This window comes from Phalangium opilio, unplaced genomic scaffold, assembly GCF_054372755.1.
Source record: "Phalangium opilio isolate 3A_F unplaced genomic scaffold, DU_Popi_V2 ptg000354l_1, whole genome shotgun sequence".
In the NCBI taxonomy this organism is placed as follows: Eukaryota; Metazoa; Arthropoda; class Arachnida; order Opiliones; family Phalangiidae; genus Phalangium; species Phalangium opilio.
In genome coordinates this window covers 1-17,347 of record NW_028324229.1, presented here as the reverse complement: position 1 = coordinate 17,347, position 17,347 = coordinate 1, and the positions used below count along the sequence as shown (strand labels likewise).

Below are 17,347 nucleotides of genomic sequence, written 5' to 3'. Positions count from 1 at the left end.
CATTTTCAAATTCAACGGAAGTTTACTAATGTATAATACAATCTCCGATTTTCAACGTAGATTTAGGCGAGGCTAAAAAATGTGGTTTTTAAAATAGAGATTTCGTGTTGTACGCCATAAAAGCGCGGCAGCGGCGTAGTCTGAAGTACTTTCGATTAGGAAATATCTCTTTAGATTAAGGAGAATATGGAGGGTGAAGTAGTTAGTTTTATACTTTTTCCCAAACTTTCATTTTTCCCTCGCCACCAACGAACGATGTTTTACGATTAACCGAAGCTATCAAATGATAATAAAACATGCAATTTAAATCCCTAAAAAAGTGTTCGAAAACCACATTTCACATCGTGTTAATTTACTTTTGAATTTACCTATATATATATTTTTGCCTTTCCTACATATTTCCTTAGAGGTTTTAATCTTAAAGGTTCGCCGGCTACCAGGTAATGGTTGTCGAGTAAACACTCCGTACGAACTGTTCAAATAACTTGATGAACGCCATCGATTTAGGGAAAGAAGTCAACTTAATGGTTATAGGCTTAGGAAAAGCGAGTTTTCTGTTTAGAATGGCTGTTTAACAATAACCGAAAGGAGTGTGGGAGGAAACCCCTTCACGCTTCGTTTACCGTGACGTACTTTAAACAAGGAATCGTTATTATTGTTAAAAGAAAAATAAATAAAAAAAATTTGTTAATTACTTAAAAATAAGCTTTTAGCATATTTAGACAGAGAGAGAAATGCAAAATATAGAGTTAACTGCACGCAAAACGGTGATTAATTTTGATATTCCATTAAATTCCCGGAAAAACTACGCATTTCAGATTATCGAATTTAATTTAGTCAAAAAAGAAACGAACTCGGAATTGTGAAACCAAAAATGAAAAAAAAAACGAGAAAAGCAATTAATATATCTTTTTTTTTTAACTAATATTTTCTAAGTCACCCAATCAGTTCACTAGTACCGGAAAATATACTAAATTATTTAACGATAAGTTATTCATTTAAGTTAAAAAGTCTTCAAATACCTAAGCCACTCTGCACTATCTCTCTCAGACATTCAGGAAACATTTTGCATTATAAGAAAAATTTAAATTTCCATTTTCAGGAAGCGTTGATACGACTATATATGCCTAGGGCAATGGACATTAAACAAAAAATATTCCAAATGGAAATAATGGAATATACTATAACCTCCCCTTCCCCCTTTAAAAAAAACACTTTAAAGAATTATGGAAAAGTTGGTACATTTCGTCTACTTTGGTTGAATTTAACGGTTGGAAAAATAAAATAAAGAATTTTCTTTTGCCTAAAAAATACAGTACTCGAAATAAATCCCGGGTGTTAAAACGCAAACTATAATATATGGTTTGTTATGGTCTGAGAAAAATATCAGATGCAAAAAATGTTTTCTTTTTTATATATAATATGGAAAAATTTGGGGATGAGGAGGACCACCGAAATCTAGAGAAAGCTGCGATTTTAAAATTCTCCGAGTGAGAGAGAGAGAGAGGGAGGGAGATGAGAGAGAATTCAAGGAATATAATTTTAAAATACCTTAAAATATGTAAAACAACTAATTATACTCTTACGTGATATTCATACAGAATCTTATTATATCCTTTGTAATTTCTGGCAAAAGGGGAAATAGAATAAACAGAAAACGAGGAAGTATATTTGGCACGCGGGCAACATACGCGTCACGTTGCCTCTAGGTCAACAAGAATACATTTAAGGAGTCCTCCGCAATATACAAGAGAAAACCTGGGTAAACCGGAAATACATCACCAAATACCAAAAATATTCATCCATTTCGATTCTCGAATTCTTCCTGAAAATCCAAACTATTTTCGTAAAAGAGATTGGTAAACGTCATAAAATAAAGCGCTGATGGGTCGACCAAAAAAAAAAGGGTTAGAAATTTAAGCAAGACGATCACGTCGTGCTATAATATAAAAGGGATAGGCAACTCAACTTTCCGTTATTTTTTATTTGCCTTTGCTAAAACGGAATAAGATACAATACAATCCCAAACCAAACATATCCCAAGCCAAAAAAAACCAAAAAAAATCTCGAAATAACAGTTAGAATATAAAGTCTAGACGTCCCAAAAAGTTGCCTATTTTTTCTATTTCTTTTTAAATAAAAAAATCATTCTTGAAGAAGTTTCCCCGAATAAAAAAACCGTGATACAGACTCTTGTTCTATTATTTTTGGTTCACTCTTACTTTTTGCACAAAGCGAAAAAGGAAACTTGCTTTTTCGTCATTGATTTTTCGCGGAAGCTATATAGGAAACTTCCTTTTATACTAAGTCAAAAGAAAGAAAGTGTAAGAATAAGAAGAAGAAGAGGAAGAAGAAAGGGTATCTAGCTGGCAAGTAACTTAGCAGCACAATCATCAAAAGAGCTCCTTGATCACCCCCTAGTCGCGATTTATCCCCAACAGCATGGCCTCTTAACATCATATGATCCCAGCTACCCCCATTGAATAAAAATGCGGAATAGGTTTTAGCTATACCAAGCTATTCTTTCGGAAGCGCGCATCGGCTCGAGACGAACGGAATAAAGATTGAAAAGGGTTAAACCGTTTTACTAACTTAAATGGGCCGAGTTTTGACCCGGCCGGCCATCGAATATAACCTTTATACGGTAGATAGGCCTCGCGACGAGGTCAATACGAAATAGCGTGACCTTCTAAAAGTTAAAGGAATTTTCCAGACTGCAATTTCTCGCCTGATAGATTTAATTTTAGAAGTAGGAATGGAGAGCGGTTAGTATTTACTTCAGTCCGACTCATAGACCACCCATTATAGAGCCCCTCCCTCCAACACGAAACGAAAAGTTTAAATTATCTTATTGGCTCACTGAAACTACGTTTGGATGACGTTGCTGACGGGGACGGCGAAAAATACGTAGTTCCTTTTTACCTCTGTCGCTATGACCCCGCCTCTTTTTTCATACCCTTCCGTCCCGTGGAAGGGGGTCCGGGATTTTGACGTGCGCCCACATTACTCTGTTCTCCATTCCTACTTCTAAAATTAAATCTATCCCTGTTTATAATAAATATTTCAAATTGGAATCATGGATAGAAATAAAAGTTATGAGAACGTAAAACTCTATTGGATGAATCTTTCAGGTGATACTGGTCGTGTAATATTATTTTATGTCCGTCTGTCGCCATCTCAGTCCTAAAGCGCGCCTTATTTAAGACAAATTTATCGCCCGCATCAATTTTATTATTGTATAAACATACAACATTGCCACTATCCTCGACCATTTCCAGACAGTTACCAGTCTGGATCAAGCTTTCTAATTGCAATTATTTAAGATATCTTCGGAATTAATCTACTTCGCGCGTACATGTTTCCATATTCAAATATAAAAATGTTGCAATTGATCAAATGATCCCTTTTCCAATAAAAGAATAATCAGGTATAAACGCCCTCCTACTCCCCCTTCTACCTCAATCGAATGGGAATAATAAAAAAAAGAATGTGAAAAAAGAGAGATATTCCAATTTTCCAATACATAAAGCCTTCGATACGATGGTAATGATTAAATTGCATTTGGAACGATTTAGTAATAATATCGTATAGGCAACACGCGCCGCAACAGCGACAACGACAAAAAAAAAATGCCGTTAAACGGAACAGAAAATTTTTAACAGACATTTGATGGGATATTTTGTATCGATTAGTAATTATAGGTTTCAAACTTAATACAATAACTAATATTTTTCCCATAAATACTAAATATGTTGTTGAAGTTTGTACTTTATAAAAGGTGATAATCGTAAAATACTTTGATGGATCGATTATAAATTTATTTGTTTAGAAAGCAAGTTTCATGAAGTAACGTTCCTATAGCTATTAACGATAAAAATATAGGTATACAGCGTGTTTCTAACTTGAAAACAGTGGCCCGGACGACAAAAGCCACGTAACATGGGAAACCGGTTCCAAGCGATTCAAAACGCTTCCAAAGTTAAGTGTAACAAAACTGATTACAAACGCGGTTTCTTGAAGTTGCTTCGCGATCGCGAACCAACTTTAAAGCGGCTTTGGAAGCTAGTTTCTAGTTTTCCGGGGTATTTCACATGGGATGAGACTAGTATTAATGGTATTTTCTCCGAACTTAGCAGACAACACCAACGAAAAGATAAGCAGAGTCACAGCACTAACAGAAGCGTCTAGGTGTGATATGAACTGAGGCTGTTGAAATCGCTTCGAACTAGCAATGAAGAGGGTTTAAAACTAGTTGGGCAAACGAGTTGTCAACCGACTCCCGTGCAAGTATGAACATAGCTAAAATGTCATAGAACATTTTCGACTCAAAATAGTTAAAAGAACATCCCCCTTAATCAATAGCAGACTTATCAAAAACACCCTGTATTATATATATATAAAAATTGGCACTTATGTCGTTAAATATAACGTAACAAGGCTCCAGTATGAACTCTCTTCGAAAATACAAAAACACTATATGTTTGCCCAAACTTTTAGGGGCCCTCATACCTGACCCCCTTTGGGTACCGTAAGGCGTTGAAATATATTAGTGTTTTTTTAATAAACCTTTCTATTTTTGGCCCCGGTTTTCCCGGCCATATAGCTAAACGTAAAGAGGGTTATGATGTAGTACCGGTCAAGAACTGGTTCAATCTCGCCAATAATATCGCGAAGCAATTCTTACAAACATTTCAAGCGAGTATCGAGTTATGGCGAAAATCAGAAGGGGATAATAGAAGAAGGATGACACTCTGTATCGTAGTTATGTAACATGATTCTTCCCAGGCTCACCCTTTTTGTTTGCTTTCCTGCTCAACAAACTTCAGATGGGCATCGCACCGTGGGGTGAATTCTACAACTGTTTGGTACTAAATCCCCAGCAATCAACCTACAAACCCTGATTGCCTTGACGTGGGACAAAAATCCACAAGCGCATGCGCCTTGCGGCAAATAGTTAAGCGCTAATAGAGTAATGATCAGGGAACTATTTATCGCGTATGTGATTCGGTTTAGTAAACTAGCTCCAAATGTAAAATGATGTTGGGAAGAATGATATTACAATTACCCCGCTTTGTGGTAGGTACACTTCTCTCGAAGAAAAGTATTACATATGCTTCTGGTAAATGTATTCTATATTTAGGGAAGAAATGGGTAAATTCATGGAAGCATGGATGGCCAAAATGGCTCTAACCTTTTGTTCTTAAAGGAGGGTGGGTATGATAAATGGTGGCTATTCTTATTTTTATAGAAAGTCAGGCGAAAAGGAGTATATATATAGGAAAAGGGCATCAAACCAAACAGGAATGGAAACATATGGGGCCCCCTTCTTTCTCGATGGTGTAGGGGAATAAGGCGCCAAAACGATCCGGGTACAAGGCTAGGGCATGATTTATAGCCCAAGTTATTTCTGTTGGTATTATTAAAAAGTCAACTTTGTAACATTATTTTACACCCTTAACGTCATTCGCTATTTCGACAAAAAGCGATATCGATCTATACGTATACAGTATAGCCTAATTGAAGTATAACAATATATGATTTGCCATCGACAACTTGTTTTATAAAATAATATCTTCCATGATAAAAATAAAATCCAATTCTTAATTGTTTTATCTGAAATTCCATCCAATAAGTGAAAGGAATGCTAACAGAAGAATTTTTTATTTTGTTCTTCCTAAGTTTGGGAGTCTATAGGAGAAAGGGATGGATGAATAAGCCAATCAAGAAAAAGGGTCGCGAATTGGATGAGCTCGTGAGAGACGGGATCAGAAAGAAAGTTAATAGACTCTTCGGGTCAGGATGAAATTTGCCAAGACTCCTGCAGTTGCTACAGATCGAGCTACTTAAGAGCTAGCGAGTGCTGGCGAATGCGCGGCCATAGACGAGAAAGCGCATTTATACGCTGCAGGTAGAATCAAGAAAGATCCTAAGCCAGCAGCAATTCGTCCCTGAGCCATTAATATTAATAGCCTATTTCTTTGAACGCTCAATTATAAGTATAGTCATTCCTTTTTACGCCGACTCGGTACATCGCGAGTCCCGGTAAACCTCAAGGGCATCGCTTCCCTGGAAGGCAACAATAATTGCCAGTGTTCTACAAACGAATAACGCTTACCAATTCTTCAAAAGATATGTTCCATATAAGTTTGTCGCTGGTTGCTAAGAGCTTGTCATGAAATGACGTGGGTCAAATTCTTGTAAAGCGACGCCTGGTGAGGCGCTGTCAAAGGCTTAGTACACACTAAATAGGAACTAGATGGACTGCAAAATTAACCGGGTGTAGTCAATTCTAGCTTGTCGTTCTTGAACTAGCTCTCAGCAGGTCTCTAGCATTACGAAGTATAGTGTCATATTTAGGAACATATAAACTTATGATTCTTTACCATCCATACTTAAATTAATCCTCTTCCGCTCTCTCGTATTGTTTTTTAAGCATGAGAGAATTTCAAATACTTAAGGTAATTAATTATTAAAAAGAAAGTTATCTTTCATTACAATTATGATCCTAAGGGAACCAAGTGCGGTAAATTATTAAATTTTATGACATTATCAGTACAAAAAGTAAATAGTCTGTTAACAATGATCAACAGTGGTTCCACAGGGAATTAATTACGTTAATGGAACCTTTTTTAAGTGTATTTACTCTCGAAACGTAAATTCTCAGGGCCATTAACCCAGAAAACTTAGAAACCCCGAGTTATTCGTATATTGGTCAATCGTGGTTCATTTCAAAATCTCAATCCAAACCTTTCTTAATCCACTAAAACGTAACCGATGCATTAATATTCAAGATACAGCTAGCTCGTTTTATACAGAGAGAGTCCAAGCAGAACCCTAAAAACTTTAATGCTTTCTGGCCAAGAAAGAAGAAATAAAACTAAAAATAAAAAAGGAAACCCACGCTGAACAGTTTACCACCACATTGGTTAGTATTTTAGGATCCAAGGGGTTTCAAGTAAAGCTATAAAAAAACATCTCTTTTCTTGAACCTTCCTGAAATACTCCCGGGAAGCTAAAAGAAAGGCCTCAAAGAACGTGTTCAATTGGTGATTTCCCACTTCATTCTTTTCCATTCTCACCCAAATTAGAAGTTCAGATAATGAAATAAACCAAGAGAAATATGCAAGTGTATTCTATCAAATAATGCATAATATTAAACAACAACTCTACAAACCAATCTTGGAAAGGATTATCTCAGAATAAGGTTAGGTCAGAAGGTGTTGTGTTTTTCGCCCGGTCAGCAGCTCCAATAGATCCGGACACTACCCATGTTCCAAGAGACCGAAGAAGTCTACATTCGAAACTATTCCAGGGGACCCAAATGGATTCAAGGACACGTTAACAAGAAGATAGGCATGACCATGTACGAGGTGATCAGTGGCGACAGGGTCATGAGGAAACACCAGTACCAATTGAGAAAACGACACACAACACTATCGGATGTATCACTATGTAACGCGGTTCTCTGAACTTGTAATAATCTTTTTACCAATGTAACCAATACACTCTAGAATTTTATCCGTATCCCAGTCGTGGTTGTTAATGTTGTAGAAAACACAACAGAAGGATGACACTCTGTATCCTCTTAATACCCTGCTCATCAAACTTCAGATGGGCATAGCACCGTGCTAGGGTGAATTCTATAAGTGTTTGGTACTAAATTCCCAGCAATCAACATACAAACCTCGTCTTGACGTTGCACAAAAAATCCACAAGCGCGCCTTGGCAAATAGTTAAGCGCTAATAGAGTAAATGAAATTTAACGAGCAATTATTCGCCATCCCTTTAGGTAAACTACGAGACTCTTTTACTTTTTAATATGAACTTTAGATTATAAAGGAAGAGAAAAGAACAGCGTTGAAACAATTGAAAGAGGATTTATAGAGAGGAGAAGGTCGAAGAGAAATCGTATTTTATGGTCTTTTAATTAAAAGCTAGGAAGTTAAGAGAGGCAAACCCCCTGGATCTTGGCACCTTCCTAAGCCTTGGATAAAAAGACTAAAAGGGGATGGGGGTTGCTGCGCGAAACAATGAATAATTCATGATATTTCCGCTCCTCTTGGGTTAATACTAACAAGATTCAGAGTTAATATGCGCCAACGGGATAAAGCGCTTCGTTTCGTACGTATTAGCCGCACTTGGTTTTTCCTTACTACTTAATAAAGCGTACGATCATATCACACCCCCTTCGTGTTCCAAAGATACATCAGGGAATTTTATCCGTACCTAGTAGTAGGACACGAGGAACATCGATGAAATGTATCATTACTCCTTGATCATCTTAGGAGTATGATTCGAAATCACGGCAAAGTCGGGGTGGTCACGATTAAGTCATCGTCCTTTACGCATTGTGTTTAAGAAGGGGAAAAATCATTGACTGGGGTAGTTTGCCCCGTTACCGATTCAGCCGCTATGTGTAATGAAAGCGGCCTTATGGAAAGCGGCTAAGCGTAAAGTCGTCTTAGTTATCCCATCAACAAAAGACTTACGTGTGGAAGGAAGAACGGAAGTGGTTAGGAAAAAGGGGGCTTGAGAGTTGATAATTAAAAGGTCATTGGCTAAAATTAAAAGGGAAGAGAATCCTCTATAACAATCGCTTCAAGAAGGCGGTAAGTATCTTTTCTTACCCTAAGTTTATAAGATATGTTCCATAAGTTTGTCACTGGTTACAAACTGAAGCTTGTCATGAAGTGACGTAGGTCAATCGTGATAGATTCGAGGTAGAGCGACGCCTGGTGAGGCGCTGTCAAAGGCTTAGTACAGACTAAATAGGAAGATGGACTGCATGCAACTTCTCGAACTATAGCTTTCAGTAAGTCTCTAGAATTACGAAGTATAGGAAGTGTCATGCTTATGGAAGGAACATATCTTATAAACTTATGCCTTACATAAGGCCCGAGTATGTATAGTTCACACGAGACAAAGAACAGATTTTAGCACCCGTACGAGAAAAGGGTTTTGTTGATAAGAAAAGGTTAAAAATACAAGCTATAGGCAAAGCGTCAATAGATTTAATTATATTAGTGAAGAGAGGGGTAAGCTAAATTAATTGAAATATCGGTGCTAAAAACAATCTTAGCCCTAATGAGTTCAATGCAACGAAAAATCAAAGGATTGACGCCCTTACATCACGTCATAAAGAAACCTTCCCGAAATATCTAACTTCCTATTCCCTATGTGAGAGATGAAGCGAAAAAATCGCTTAGTATCGCTTATAGGGGGTAGGCCTTTGTTTTCCTTCTATTCGGGAGCGATCCTTCAAGAGGAGAGAATAGGCTCTCACAAAAAGTAGGTCTCAGAAGCAAAAAAGAAAAAAAAGTGGATGAAAAGCAACTGAGAATGTCTGCGAAGTAAACCTTTCACTCTTTATATCCTGACGTTTTCGGTTTCCTTAAGAATCTCCAAGGATATGATGAGAGGAAACTAAATTTATTCCGATACATCATAGAAGAAACGTGTTGTTGATATATGTTTGGATGGTGTAGCTTAAATTGACAGGGGGTGGGCTATATTGGGCTATTTTCACCCCCATTTGGCTATAAACTAAAATATTAAGAATAAATGGAAGGTCTATTTTAAATATTTTCGAGGAAACTAATTTTTCAATATAATCCCCTTCTCGGTTTGGTAACTTATCTCGGTTATGCACTTATGGTAACCCATAATTAATAGCCTAAGAGGTTTTTGGCTAGATATTGGCTATTTTTCCAAAGCATTTTGGGCTACTTTACTTATATTCCAGCATCTGGTACTACTACCCCCGTAGGTCTCCACATACATACGCGTGTGGGTTTTTGTTCAAACTACGGGAAGCGGGTTTTAACGTGGAAATGATGGATGCGTTTGGCGAGAACTTGGGAGAACCCTTCCATACACACTTTCTTATAGCATCTTAATTCAATGGGAGCTATTTTGGAGCCATACGATTCGGACATTTTATACACCAGAAAGAGAAGATCCCAACACCAAGCACGCGCGCCACGATGGTGAAAAAAAAAATGATGAAGCGACATTGGAGAAGAGTTGGGACGTTGCTGGAAACGCTTTTATCGAAGCCTGGAAGGCGTCTTCTCAAACGTTAACCTTAAAATGGCCCACTCGATCGATTATGATCATTAACTCCTTTAGTTTGAGATTGTAGCCCCCCCCACCCTCAAAAAAATCCCAGGGAAACTGGTCTACTAAAACGAAATAGATCAACTATAGAAGTATTTGAAATTTGGGCATAAAATTATCTTAAGTTCAAGCGTTGAAAAGAAAAACATCTAACCACTCAAAGGCAACGTTTCTTCTTATACGGATAAAAACACACATTTGAAAGTCAAAAATATATTCCCCAATTGCCGCACGCTCCTTATGGTCCCCCGTGATGTGGAATAGAAAACGTTATAATTATTCAAAGAAGATATAGATACCTAGTATTTGTTCCAGAAAGAAAACATAGTATTTAAATTAGTTAAATAAAATGGCTTTTGAGACTCGTCTGTTTTTTTTAAAATATTCAAAGATTTAAAAAAAAGTTGGAAAGGAAAATTATTGTACGCGGATTATCAGACCCCAAAAAAAAATTTACACCCTCAGGGCTGATAAACGACGATCACTTTAAAAGTTCTGCTTGGTACATTCGGGCTGGCCAATTAATACACGGGGTATACAACAACAAAGCCAGCGGGACAAAATCTTTCGTAAGGTAGGTAACCCCTAATCTCTAGAATTTTTCGTGAAAACCAAATAACTATCGCGGGAGGCAGAGAAACTTTTGATACTTATAATCAAAGATGTCTGTTTCAGACTCCGTGCTCCCCGCTAGCAAAAGTATGTGGCTCTCCTATATAAGGTGTATGGGGCGTTAGCCCTACCGAGCGTGAAATTGCGCGTCCTTTCTTATTTTTCCACGCGTTTGTTGTTACCGTCGCGAGCTTGACGCCGCCATGCAGTCTTCATGCGCGTATGACCCGAGTAACGAAGTACAACGCGTCTCGAGTAAAAACAATCGCCTCTAACGTCAGTCTGCACCATATTCCATATTTCGCCAGGAATATCCAATATGTTTTACTAGCTCCTTCCCGCCATATCCACCATGCAGCACCAAAAAGATGTGTAGAAAACTACGCATCCGTTGCGGAATACGTGCCGTACTGGAAAACATCACTCATTCCTCGAATAACGTAGCTAATACCACAACGCTAGCCATTCCGTCCCTTCGGAACAAATGGCACGTACAACGTCCACTTACTGCCTAGACAAAGCATCACCGTTAACGTAACCCTTATTTGTCAGGACAGTCAGAGTTGACAGCGAGTAAAAAGGACGAAGGCGCGTTACGACTCGCGGTCAAGTCGCGTTGGCGGTATTTCCCTCTCGTTGGTAACTGGAACCGAGAGACTTTAAAAGGAGATACGTGGTAGGTAATTAGGGAGTCGTGGGGTAGCACCTAGATTCCAGTTTAATTTGTTTCCTAGCGGGGTTATTTCGGTAACAAAAATAAAGCTAGTAATTGCGAGGATTGGTCCATACTGGACTGGAATTAAGGCCCGTGGGGTGGACTTAAGAGGGGGGGGGGGCGCACAAGACGAACAAAAGTATAGAAATCCGCGAAGTTAATACTTCTCTCTAAATCCACTAAGAATTAAGGCAACTAACTATCATGCCTAATGTGTATATTTTTTTTGTTTCATAATTCGATAACTTTAGGGTTAATTTATCTCTGGTTAGTGGTATAGGTTATAAAAGGGTAAATGGCCCGGAAGCCCGCTTACACGACGCGAAGGGCTACGTGGTGTCAGAAGAAAAGGAGTTTTCAGCCTTTCTAAGGGGGTGTGTTAAGTAAGAAAACGTGGTTTATGACTAGAAAATGACCCCTCCATAAACCTACATTCCAAAATAGGTTAATTTAGCGGAAAATTAGGGTCGAGGGTTAAGATAGGCGGGCTAGTTTGCATTGCGAATATCCAAAATTTAAATCCCTTTTTCCTTAATATATAGAAACATTGTAGCATACTGTCGTTTCATGGGCTTCCTAATAACAAACTCAAAATCTTAATACTCTTATTTCTTACTGCGAATGCCAAAAAATAAAAAAAAAGAAAGCCGATTTTTAAAACCGTTTTAACAAGATGTTTCACCTTCCAAACAGTGGATGACGTTTGCATCACCCTCTAAAATATTCCTTGTCCCACTAGAAATATTCAAACATTTTAACAGATAACCCCTATAGGAAATTCTAAATTTCAGTATTGAATACTCCATTTGGTACGATATAGCCCATAAGATAAGCTGACGTAAAAATCAATAAGTTATATGACGTCAGGTCATCATTATTCATTTTTTTCTTCTTCTTCTCTCTCTCTCTCTCTCTCTCACTCTTTCGTTTGAAAGTTCGACGCCAGAGAACTAAAGGTGTCTAAGTCATTATCAGGTGCGTTCATCCTAAAACCCCTCGCGACGTTAACATTCCTCGGATGTAAGAGGAACGAAGAAAAAAAAATTAAAATTTGGATCTGAAACATCCAAGACTCTCTTTGCTCCTGTCGACCGGTATTTTAAAAACTCTTTACCAGTTTTTTTTATTTGTAAAGTGACAGTAAAAGGCAAATTGTTGCTTTAAATAGATGCCACTATACGTTCCGCGCTTCAGAATCGAAAAATTTTAAATTGACATTCCCCGTCATCTACACTTTCATAAACCCTTTAAAAGAAACCGATTTTTCTAGAAAAATAAAAAAAAGGCATCCAAGGAAGAAATGACAAAATGCCAAGCTCCCAAAAATTAGAAGTCATATCAGGAGTGCAAACCTAAAGAAAGATAACCTCGCCAAGAGGAAGAAGAAAAAAAAAATACATTTCATTTTTTTTCTCTCTCTTCCTTCCAGGTTTATTTTATTTTATTTTTTTTTCGGCGTCGTTCGGGTTTTTGCATCGTATATTATTTTTACGGTCGGCAGGTTGCCCGTGAAAATTTATTTTCGGAATTTCATAATTTTCCTTCGTTTAGAGAGGTTAAGTAACTAATTGTAGGTGTAAAGGAAGAAAAAAATATCTGGGTTAAAGGTCGACTTTCAGCAAGAAAGGTTTTAACTAACTGAAAACCGAGCATAGAGACTAACAGTTGAGCGACCGTTCCGATTTTCGAATCCCCACTGGGGTAAACGTTGGAACGGTTCGAGAGAACTGAAAGCCTTACATTGTGGCAGAAGTGAGATGAGACTAGAAGTGAAGGGCTCTAGCATTGATAGTAGATCCTGGCACTAGTGAACAAATTTGAGGATTTTATGCCGCTTCCCACGCGCCTACACTACAGAGAAAAAAAATTGGTCGAGTTCCAAAAACATTTCCAACCCCCTTCCCCTCAACTTAAAGCGGCCGAACACGGACGCGGCTCCTTGAATCTAGTTCGGCCGTCTACAACCGCGAGCGTCTCACGTTTTGGAGGGAAAACTCAGAAACCGCTACTAGAGGGCCAACCGTTCTTGTGTTATCAAGAATATTCACTTTTGCCGAGTGAAGAATTTGGTTAGCTCAGTACTTCTGGTCACATCTCACTTCTGATTGTGGTTATGGCAAACTGAAGATACCTACACAATAGAGAATTTCCTTCAGAGGAAAGCAAAAATTGGGGTGGAAAAAATTTAAAAGGATTTCTATTGTTATATCTTCTGTTCGCTAGAACCACCTTGCAAAGCTTTCGGTTTAAGATTTGCCCCAGCGGGGATTCGAAAATCAGCACGGTCACACCATTGTTAGTCTCGATGACTCGGTTTTCAGTGTTGGCTAGAATCCTTTTCGCTGGAAGTTGGCCTTTAAATCTCGCAATTTTCCTTGGAATTTCTTACTTAAGCTGACTATCGCTTTCTCCCCCGAAAAAGGGGAATTATTATTCAAATGGGAAGTTATTAATTTGAAAGCGATTTAGTAGCTTGAGGGGTAACTTTACCCGGATTTAGATACGTTCCCGTAACACTGGTGGGAGTATAAGTGGAATTTACGGCCAAAATTAATGGAACCTTATCCTTATTTTTAGTATAAAGAACGATTTTAGTTCGTCCGCCATACTTAATAATTTTAGTGAATGAATATTGTTATTTTTACACCAAGCAGTTAGAGCGTGGGCGTTATGCAAATACGACTAACATATATTTTACGTGTCTTTTTCAGGTCCAGACTTCTGGGGTCTACTAAATCCCGAATGGAAAATGTGTACCAAAGGTCGACGTCAATCTCCGGTTAATATTGACCCACCGACTTTACTATACGACCCCAATCTAAGGTCACTCCACGTTGATAAACTAAGGGTAAGTTACTTAAGTTTTCGACCATGATAAACACCATCCATAAAGTAACGTCAAGAAGTGATATCTAGTTTATTAGGGAGAAGGTATAAATTCGCCACATTTCCAGCTTTATCTCCAGTCCAAACGTAGAGTAGGTCCGGAGTTAATCCCCCTCTAAATTACAACCGGCACCTCATTGGTTCTTGAAAACTCACGTCAGAGCGACGCGAATGACAAAAATTTCGTATTTTCCGACTGAGGAGAGGCGAAATAGCCCGGTCTCCTTTTACGTCCCCCCTTGTATTTTGAAAAGGGGACAGGGACTATGGCGCGCGAATACTTAGGCATCTTATACCTTCTCCCTAATAAACTAGATATCACTTTTTGGTAACGTATACGGAAATGCGGTGCAATTTTTCACCGGCATATTTCTTGATAAATTCCCGATTTCGCTGGGCGCCATTCATTTTCACGCTGAAAGAGACGGGGTCATACCAAGGCATGACTTAAAAAAATGCAGACGAATTTCTTTCAGCATCAGAAATTCAAGGCGAGAATGCCCAAGTACAGAGCGCTACCTTATCAATACCAATTACGTTTTGTAGCATTATAAAAACACACAGTTTATGCTTAAATTCTATTGAAAATTGCAGTTGAGACGCCTGAAAAAATGATTGATATCGTCGATCATTTGTTCTCTTTTGTTTTTTAACGTCTTCCAAAATTTCTAACCCTTTATTTTTTCCTTCGCGATCTGTTCCGAGAAACAGAGCTAATAGAAAGAAAGGCAGGGAGAAAGGGGCGTAACCTACGTTATTACAACGCGTACCTCTTTCTCTTTACTGTCGGTAATTCATTGGACAGAAAGTAAAATTTATTGTTGTCTTAATAAAAATTCGCTTTGCAAGAACGGTACAAAAATATATACTAAGTTAAAAGGGTCGAGGCGTTAATGGTATAAATTATGTTTTCTCCGAGCGAAAATTGGATAGTAACTATAAAACAGAGAGAAGTTTGGTAAACACGAAGCTTTAAAATACTTAAAATTTAGATTACGATGTTTGTAATTGACTTTGTTCGCGTTTTGTTTCTGTTTTGACTAATAATAAGGCCTATTTTCACTGGGCAAAAACGCGGCGTAAAAGACCTTCCACGCGCAGTTTGCGTAATCATATTTTAGAATATGCGCAATATTTCAGAAAGCAAGCGATTAAAATATTTTGCGCCGCGTTTTTTCCCAGTGAAAACAGGCCTTTACATCACGATATTTATTCCGCTTTGGCATAATATTAATAAAATTAATTGGCATTAGAAATGTTATATTCTTAAGATTAGTTCAAAGCATCCCTTTGAAGATTCTATTTCCGTATAAAATCGTTCTTTCGAAATGAGAAACCAAAAAATTTCGCATTGTAAACTCTACCTTTTGTACCTTAATTAAACAAAAGCCATTTACACTGAATTTAAAGTATAATTAAACAAAAGTACTGAACTTATTATTCTAAAAGTTTCTAAAAACACGATTGTATACTCGAGACAAATATCAGCGAGACTATACCTAATCTTTAATTAGAAAATTTGGAATTAAATCTAGACTCGACTCCAAACAACGCGTGTATAAGGTAGTTTTACCGTCGTGCTAAGGGATTAAGAGAGATTTAACTCTATTTAAAACAACTCGACGAATTTGGACTAGCGAGATTTAATCGTCTTATAAAATGCTATGCTTATTCCTTTTATTCTCCAATAAAATTAAGTTTCCTTCTCTTGTGATAGCGTGCATGGCGCGAGGTTAAAGTGGCGTGTATGCCAACAAAAGAGCGCGAAGTTACCTCAGATTCGAGTCAATAAAAGTGTTACAGATTGTCACTCATACCTAAAAATGTGGTATTAAACGTGGGAAGAAAAGGTAAAAAAATCTAATGGCGGGTATTCCTTGTAATAGAAGCAGAAGCAGGGAGTGTTTTTTTTTTATTTTTTCATTTCGTTTCAAGCTCTTACTAGGCCTATACTTCAAAAGGCTCAAAACTCTTTACCGGAATTACAGATGTATACCTTGAGCAGAAACTAATAACATGAAGTAAAACAATTAAATATCGCACTAAAAGCGTTGCTACAATCAGAAGGGGAAAGTAGAAGGATGACACTCTGTATTCTCTTAATACTTTAATTGTACAACATGATTCTTTCTGGGCTCACCCTTTTCTTTTGCTTTCCTGCTCATCCACATTCAGATGGGCATCGCACCTTGGAGTGAATTCTATTACTATTTGGTACTAAATCCCAAGCAATCAACCCATAAACCTTGATTGTCTTGACGTGGGACAAAAAACCACAAGCGCATGTGTCTTGGCAAATAGTTAAGCGTTAATAGAGTAATGATGAGGTAAATATTTATCGCGTATGTGATTCGGTTTAGTAACCTTGCTCCAAATATTCCGATGTTGAGAAAAATTATGCTTCAATTACCCAGCTTTGTGGTACACTTCTCTCAAAGAGAAGCATTATATACTTCTACTACAATTTAGAAAAAAATTAAGCCTTACTGCATGCCATCGCCCAGTCAAATGATTCAAAGTCACACACTTCTAAATTATCTACTTCTAGTACATTATACAAGAGAGCACGAGAGGATTGCTTTTTTTGTCGGGGAGGGAGGAAGGGTTACGTATTCCATTGTTGGCTGAATTGTTCGCGGGCCATCAAGTGAACCAGCTTTGAAAACGCGTCGCAATCATAATTATGACTTCAACTACTTTGGCGAGCTCTGGGCCTGGCGGCAATAACGCTAGCAAGCTAGCTACAGGAAGTTGGGCTATTAATGAGACGAAGCAATCAAGGTATTAAGAGCACCTATAACGGAACACGGTCGTGGTTAAAGGCTGAAACAATAAAAGAGAGAGAGAGAGAGAGAGAGAGAGAGAGAGAGAGAGAGAGAGAGAGAGAGAGAGAGAGAGAGAGAGAGAGAGAGAACGAACGGACGGGTACGTTGTCGAAAGCTAGGGGAAAGAAGGCTCGAGCTAGAAATTTAATCATTTATAAAAGAGACGATTAATAACGGACGAAATTTGAGAATG

The 17,347-nt window shown here is 37.9% G+C and overlaps 1 protein-coding gene across 1 annotated transcript in view; it reads left to right on the top strand.

The window, feature by feature from the left end:
- Nucleotides 1-16,121, top strand: part of LOC149602598 (carbonic anhydrase-related protein 11-like) — a 56,890-nt gene extending 40,769 nt beyond the window's left edge. Inside the window, exons 3-4 of the mRNA XM_089860815.1 lie at nt 14,155-14,291; nt 16,047-16,121. Coding sequence (XP_089716941.1) covers nt 14,155-14,291; nt 16,047-16,121 — 212 coding nt within the window. The remainder of the gene's footprint in view (nt 1-14,154; nt 14,292-16,046) is intronic.
- Nucleotides 16,122-17,347: the final 1,226 nt, after the last annotated feature.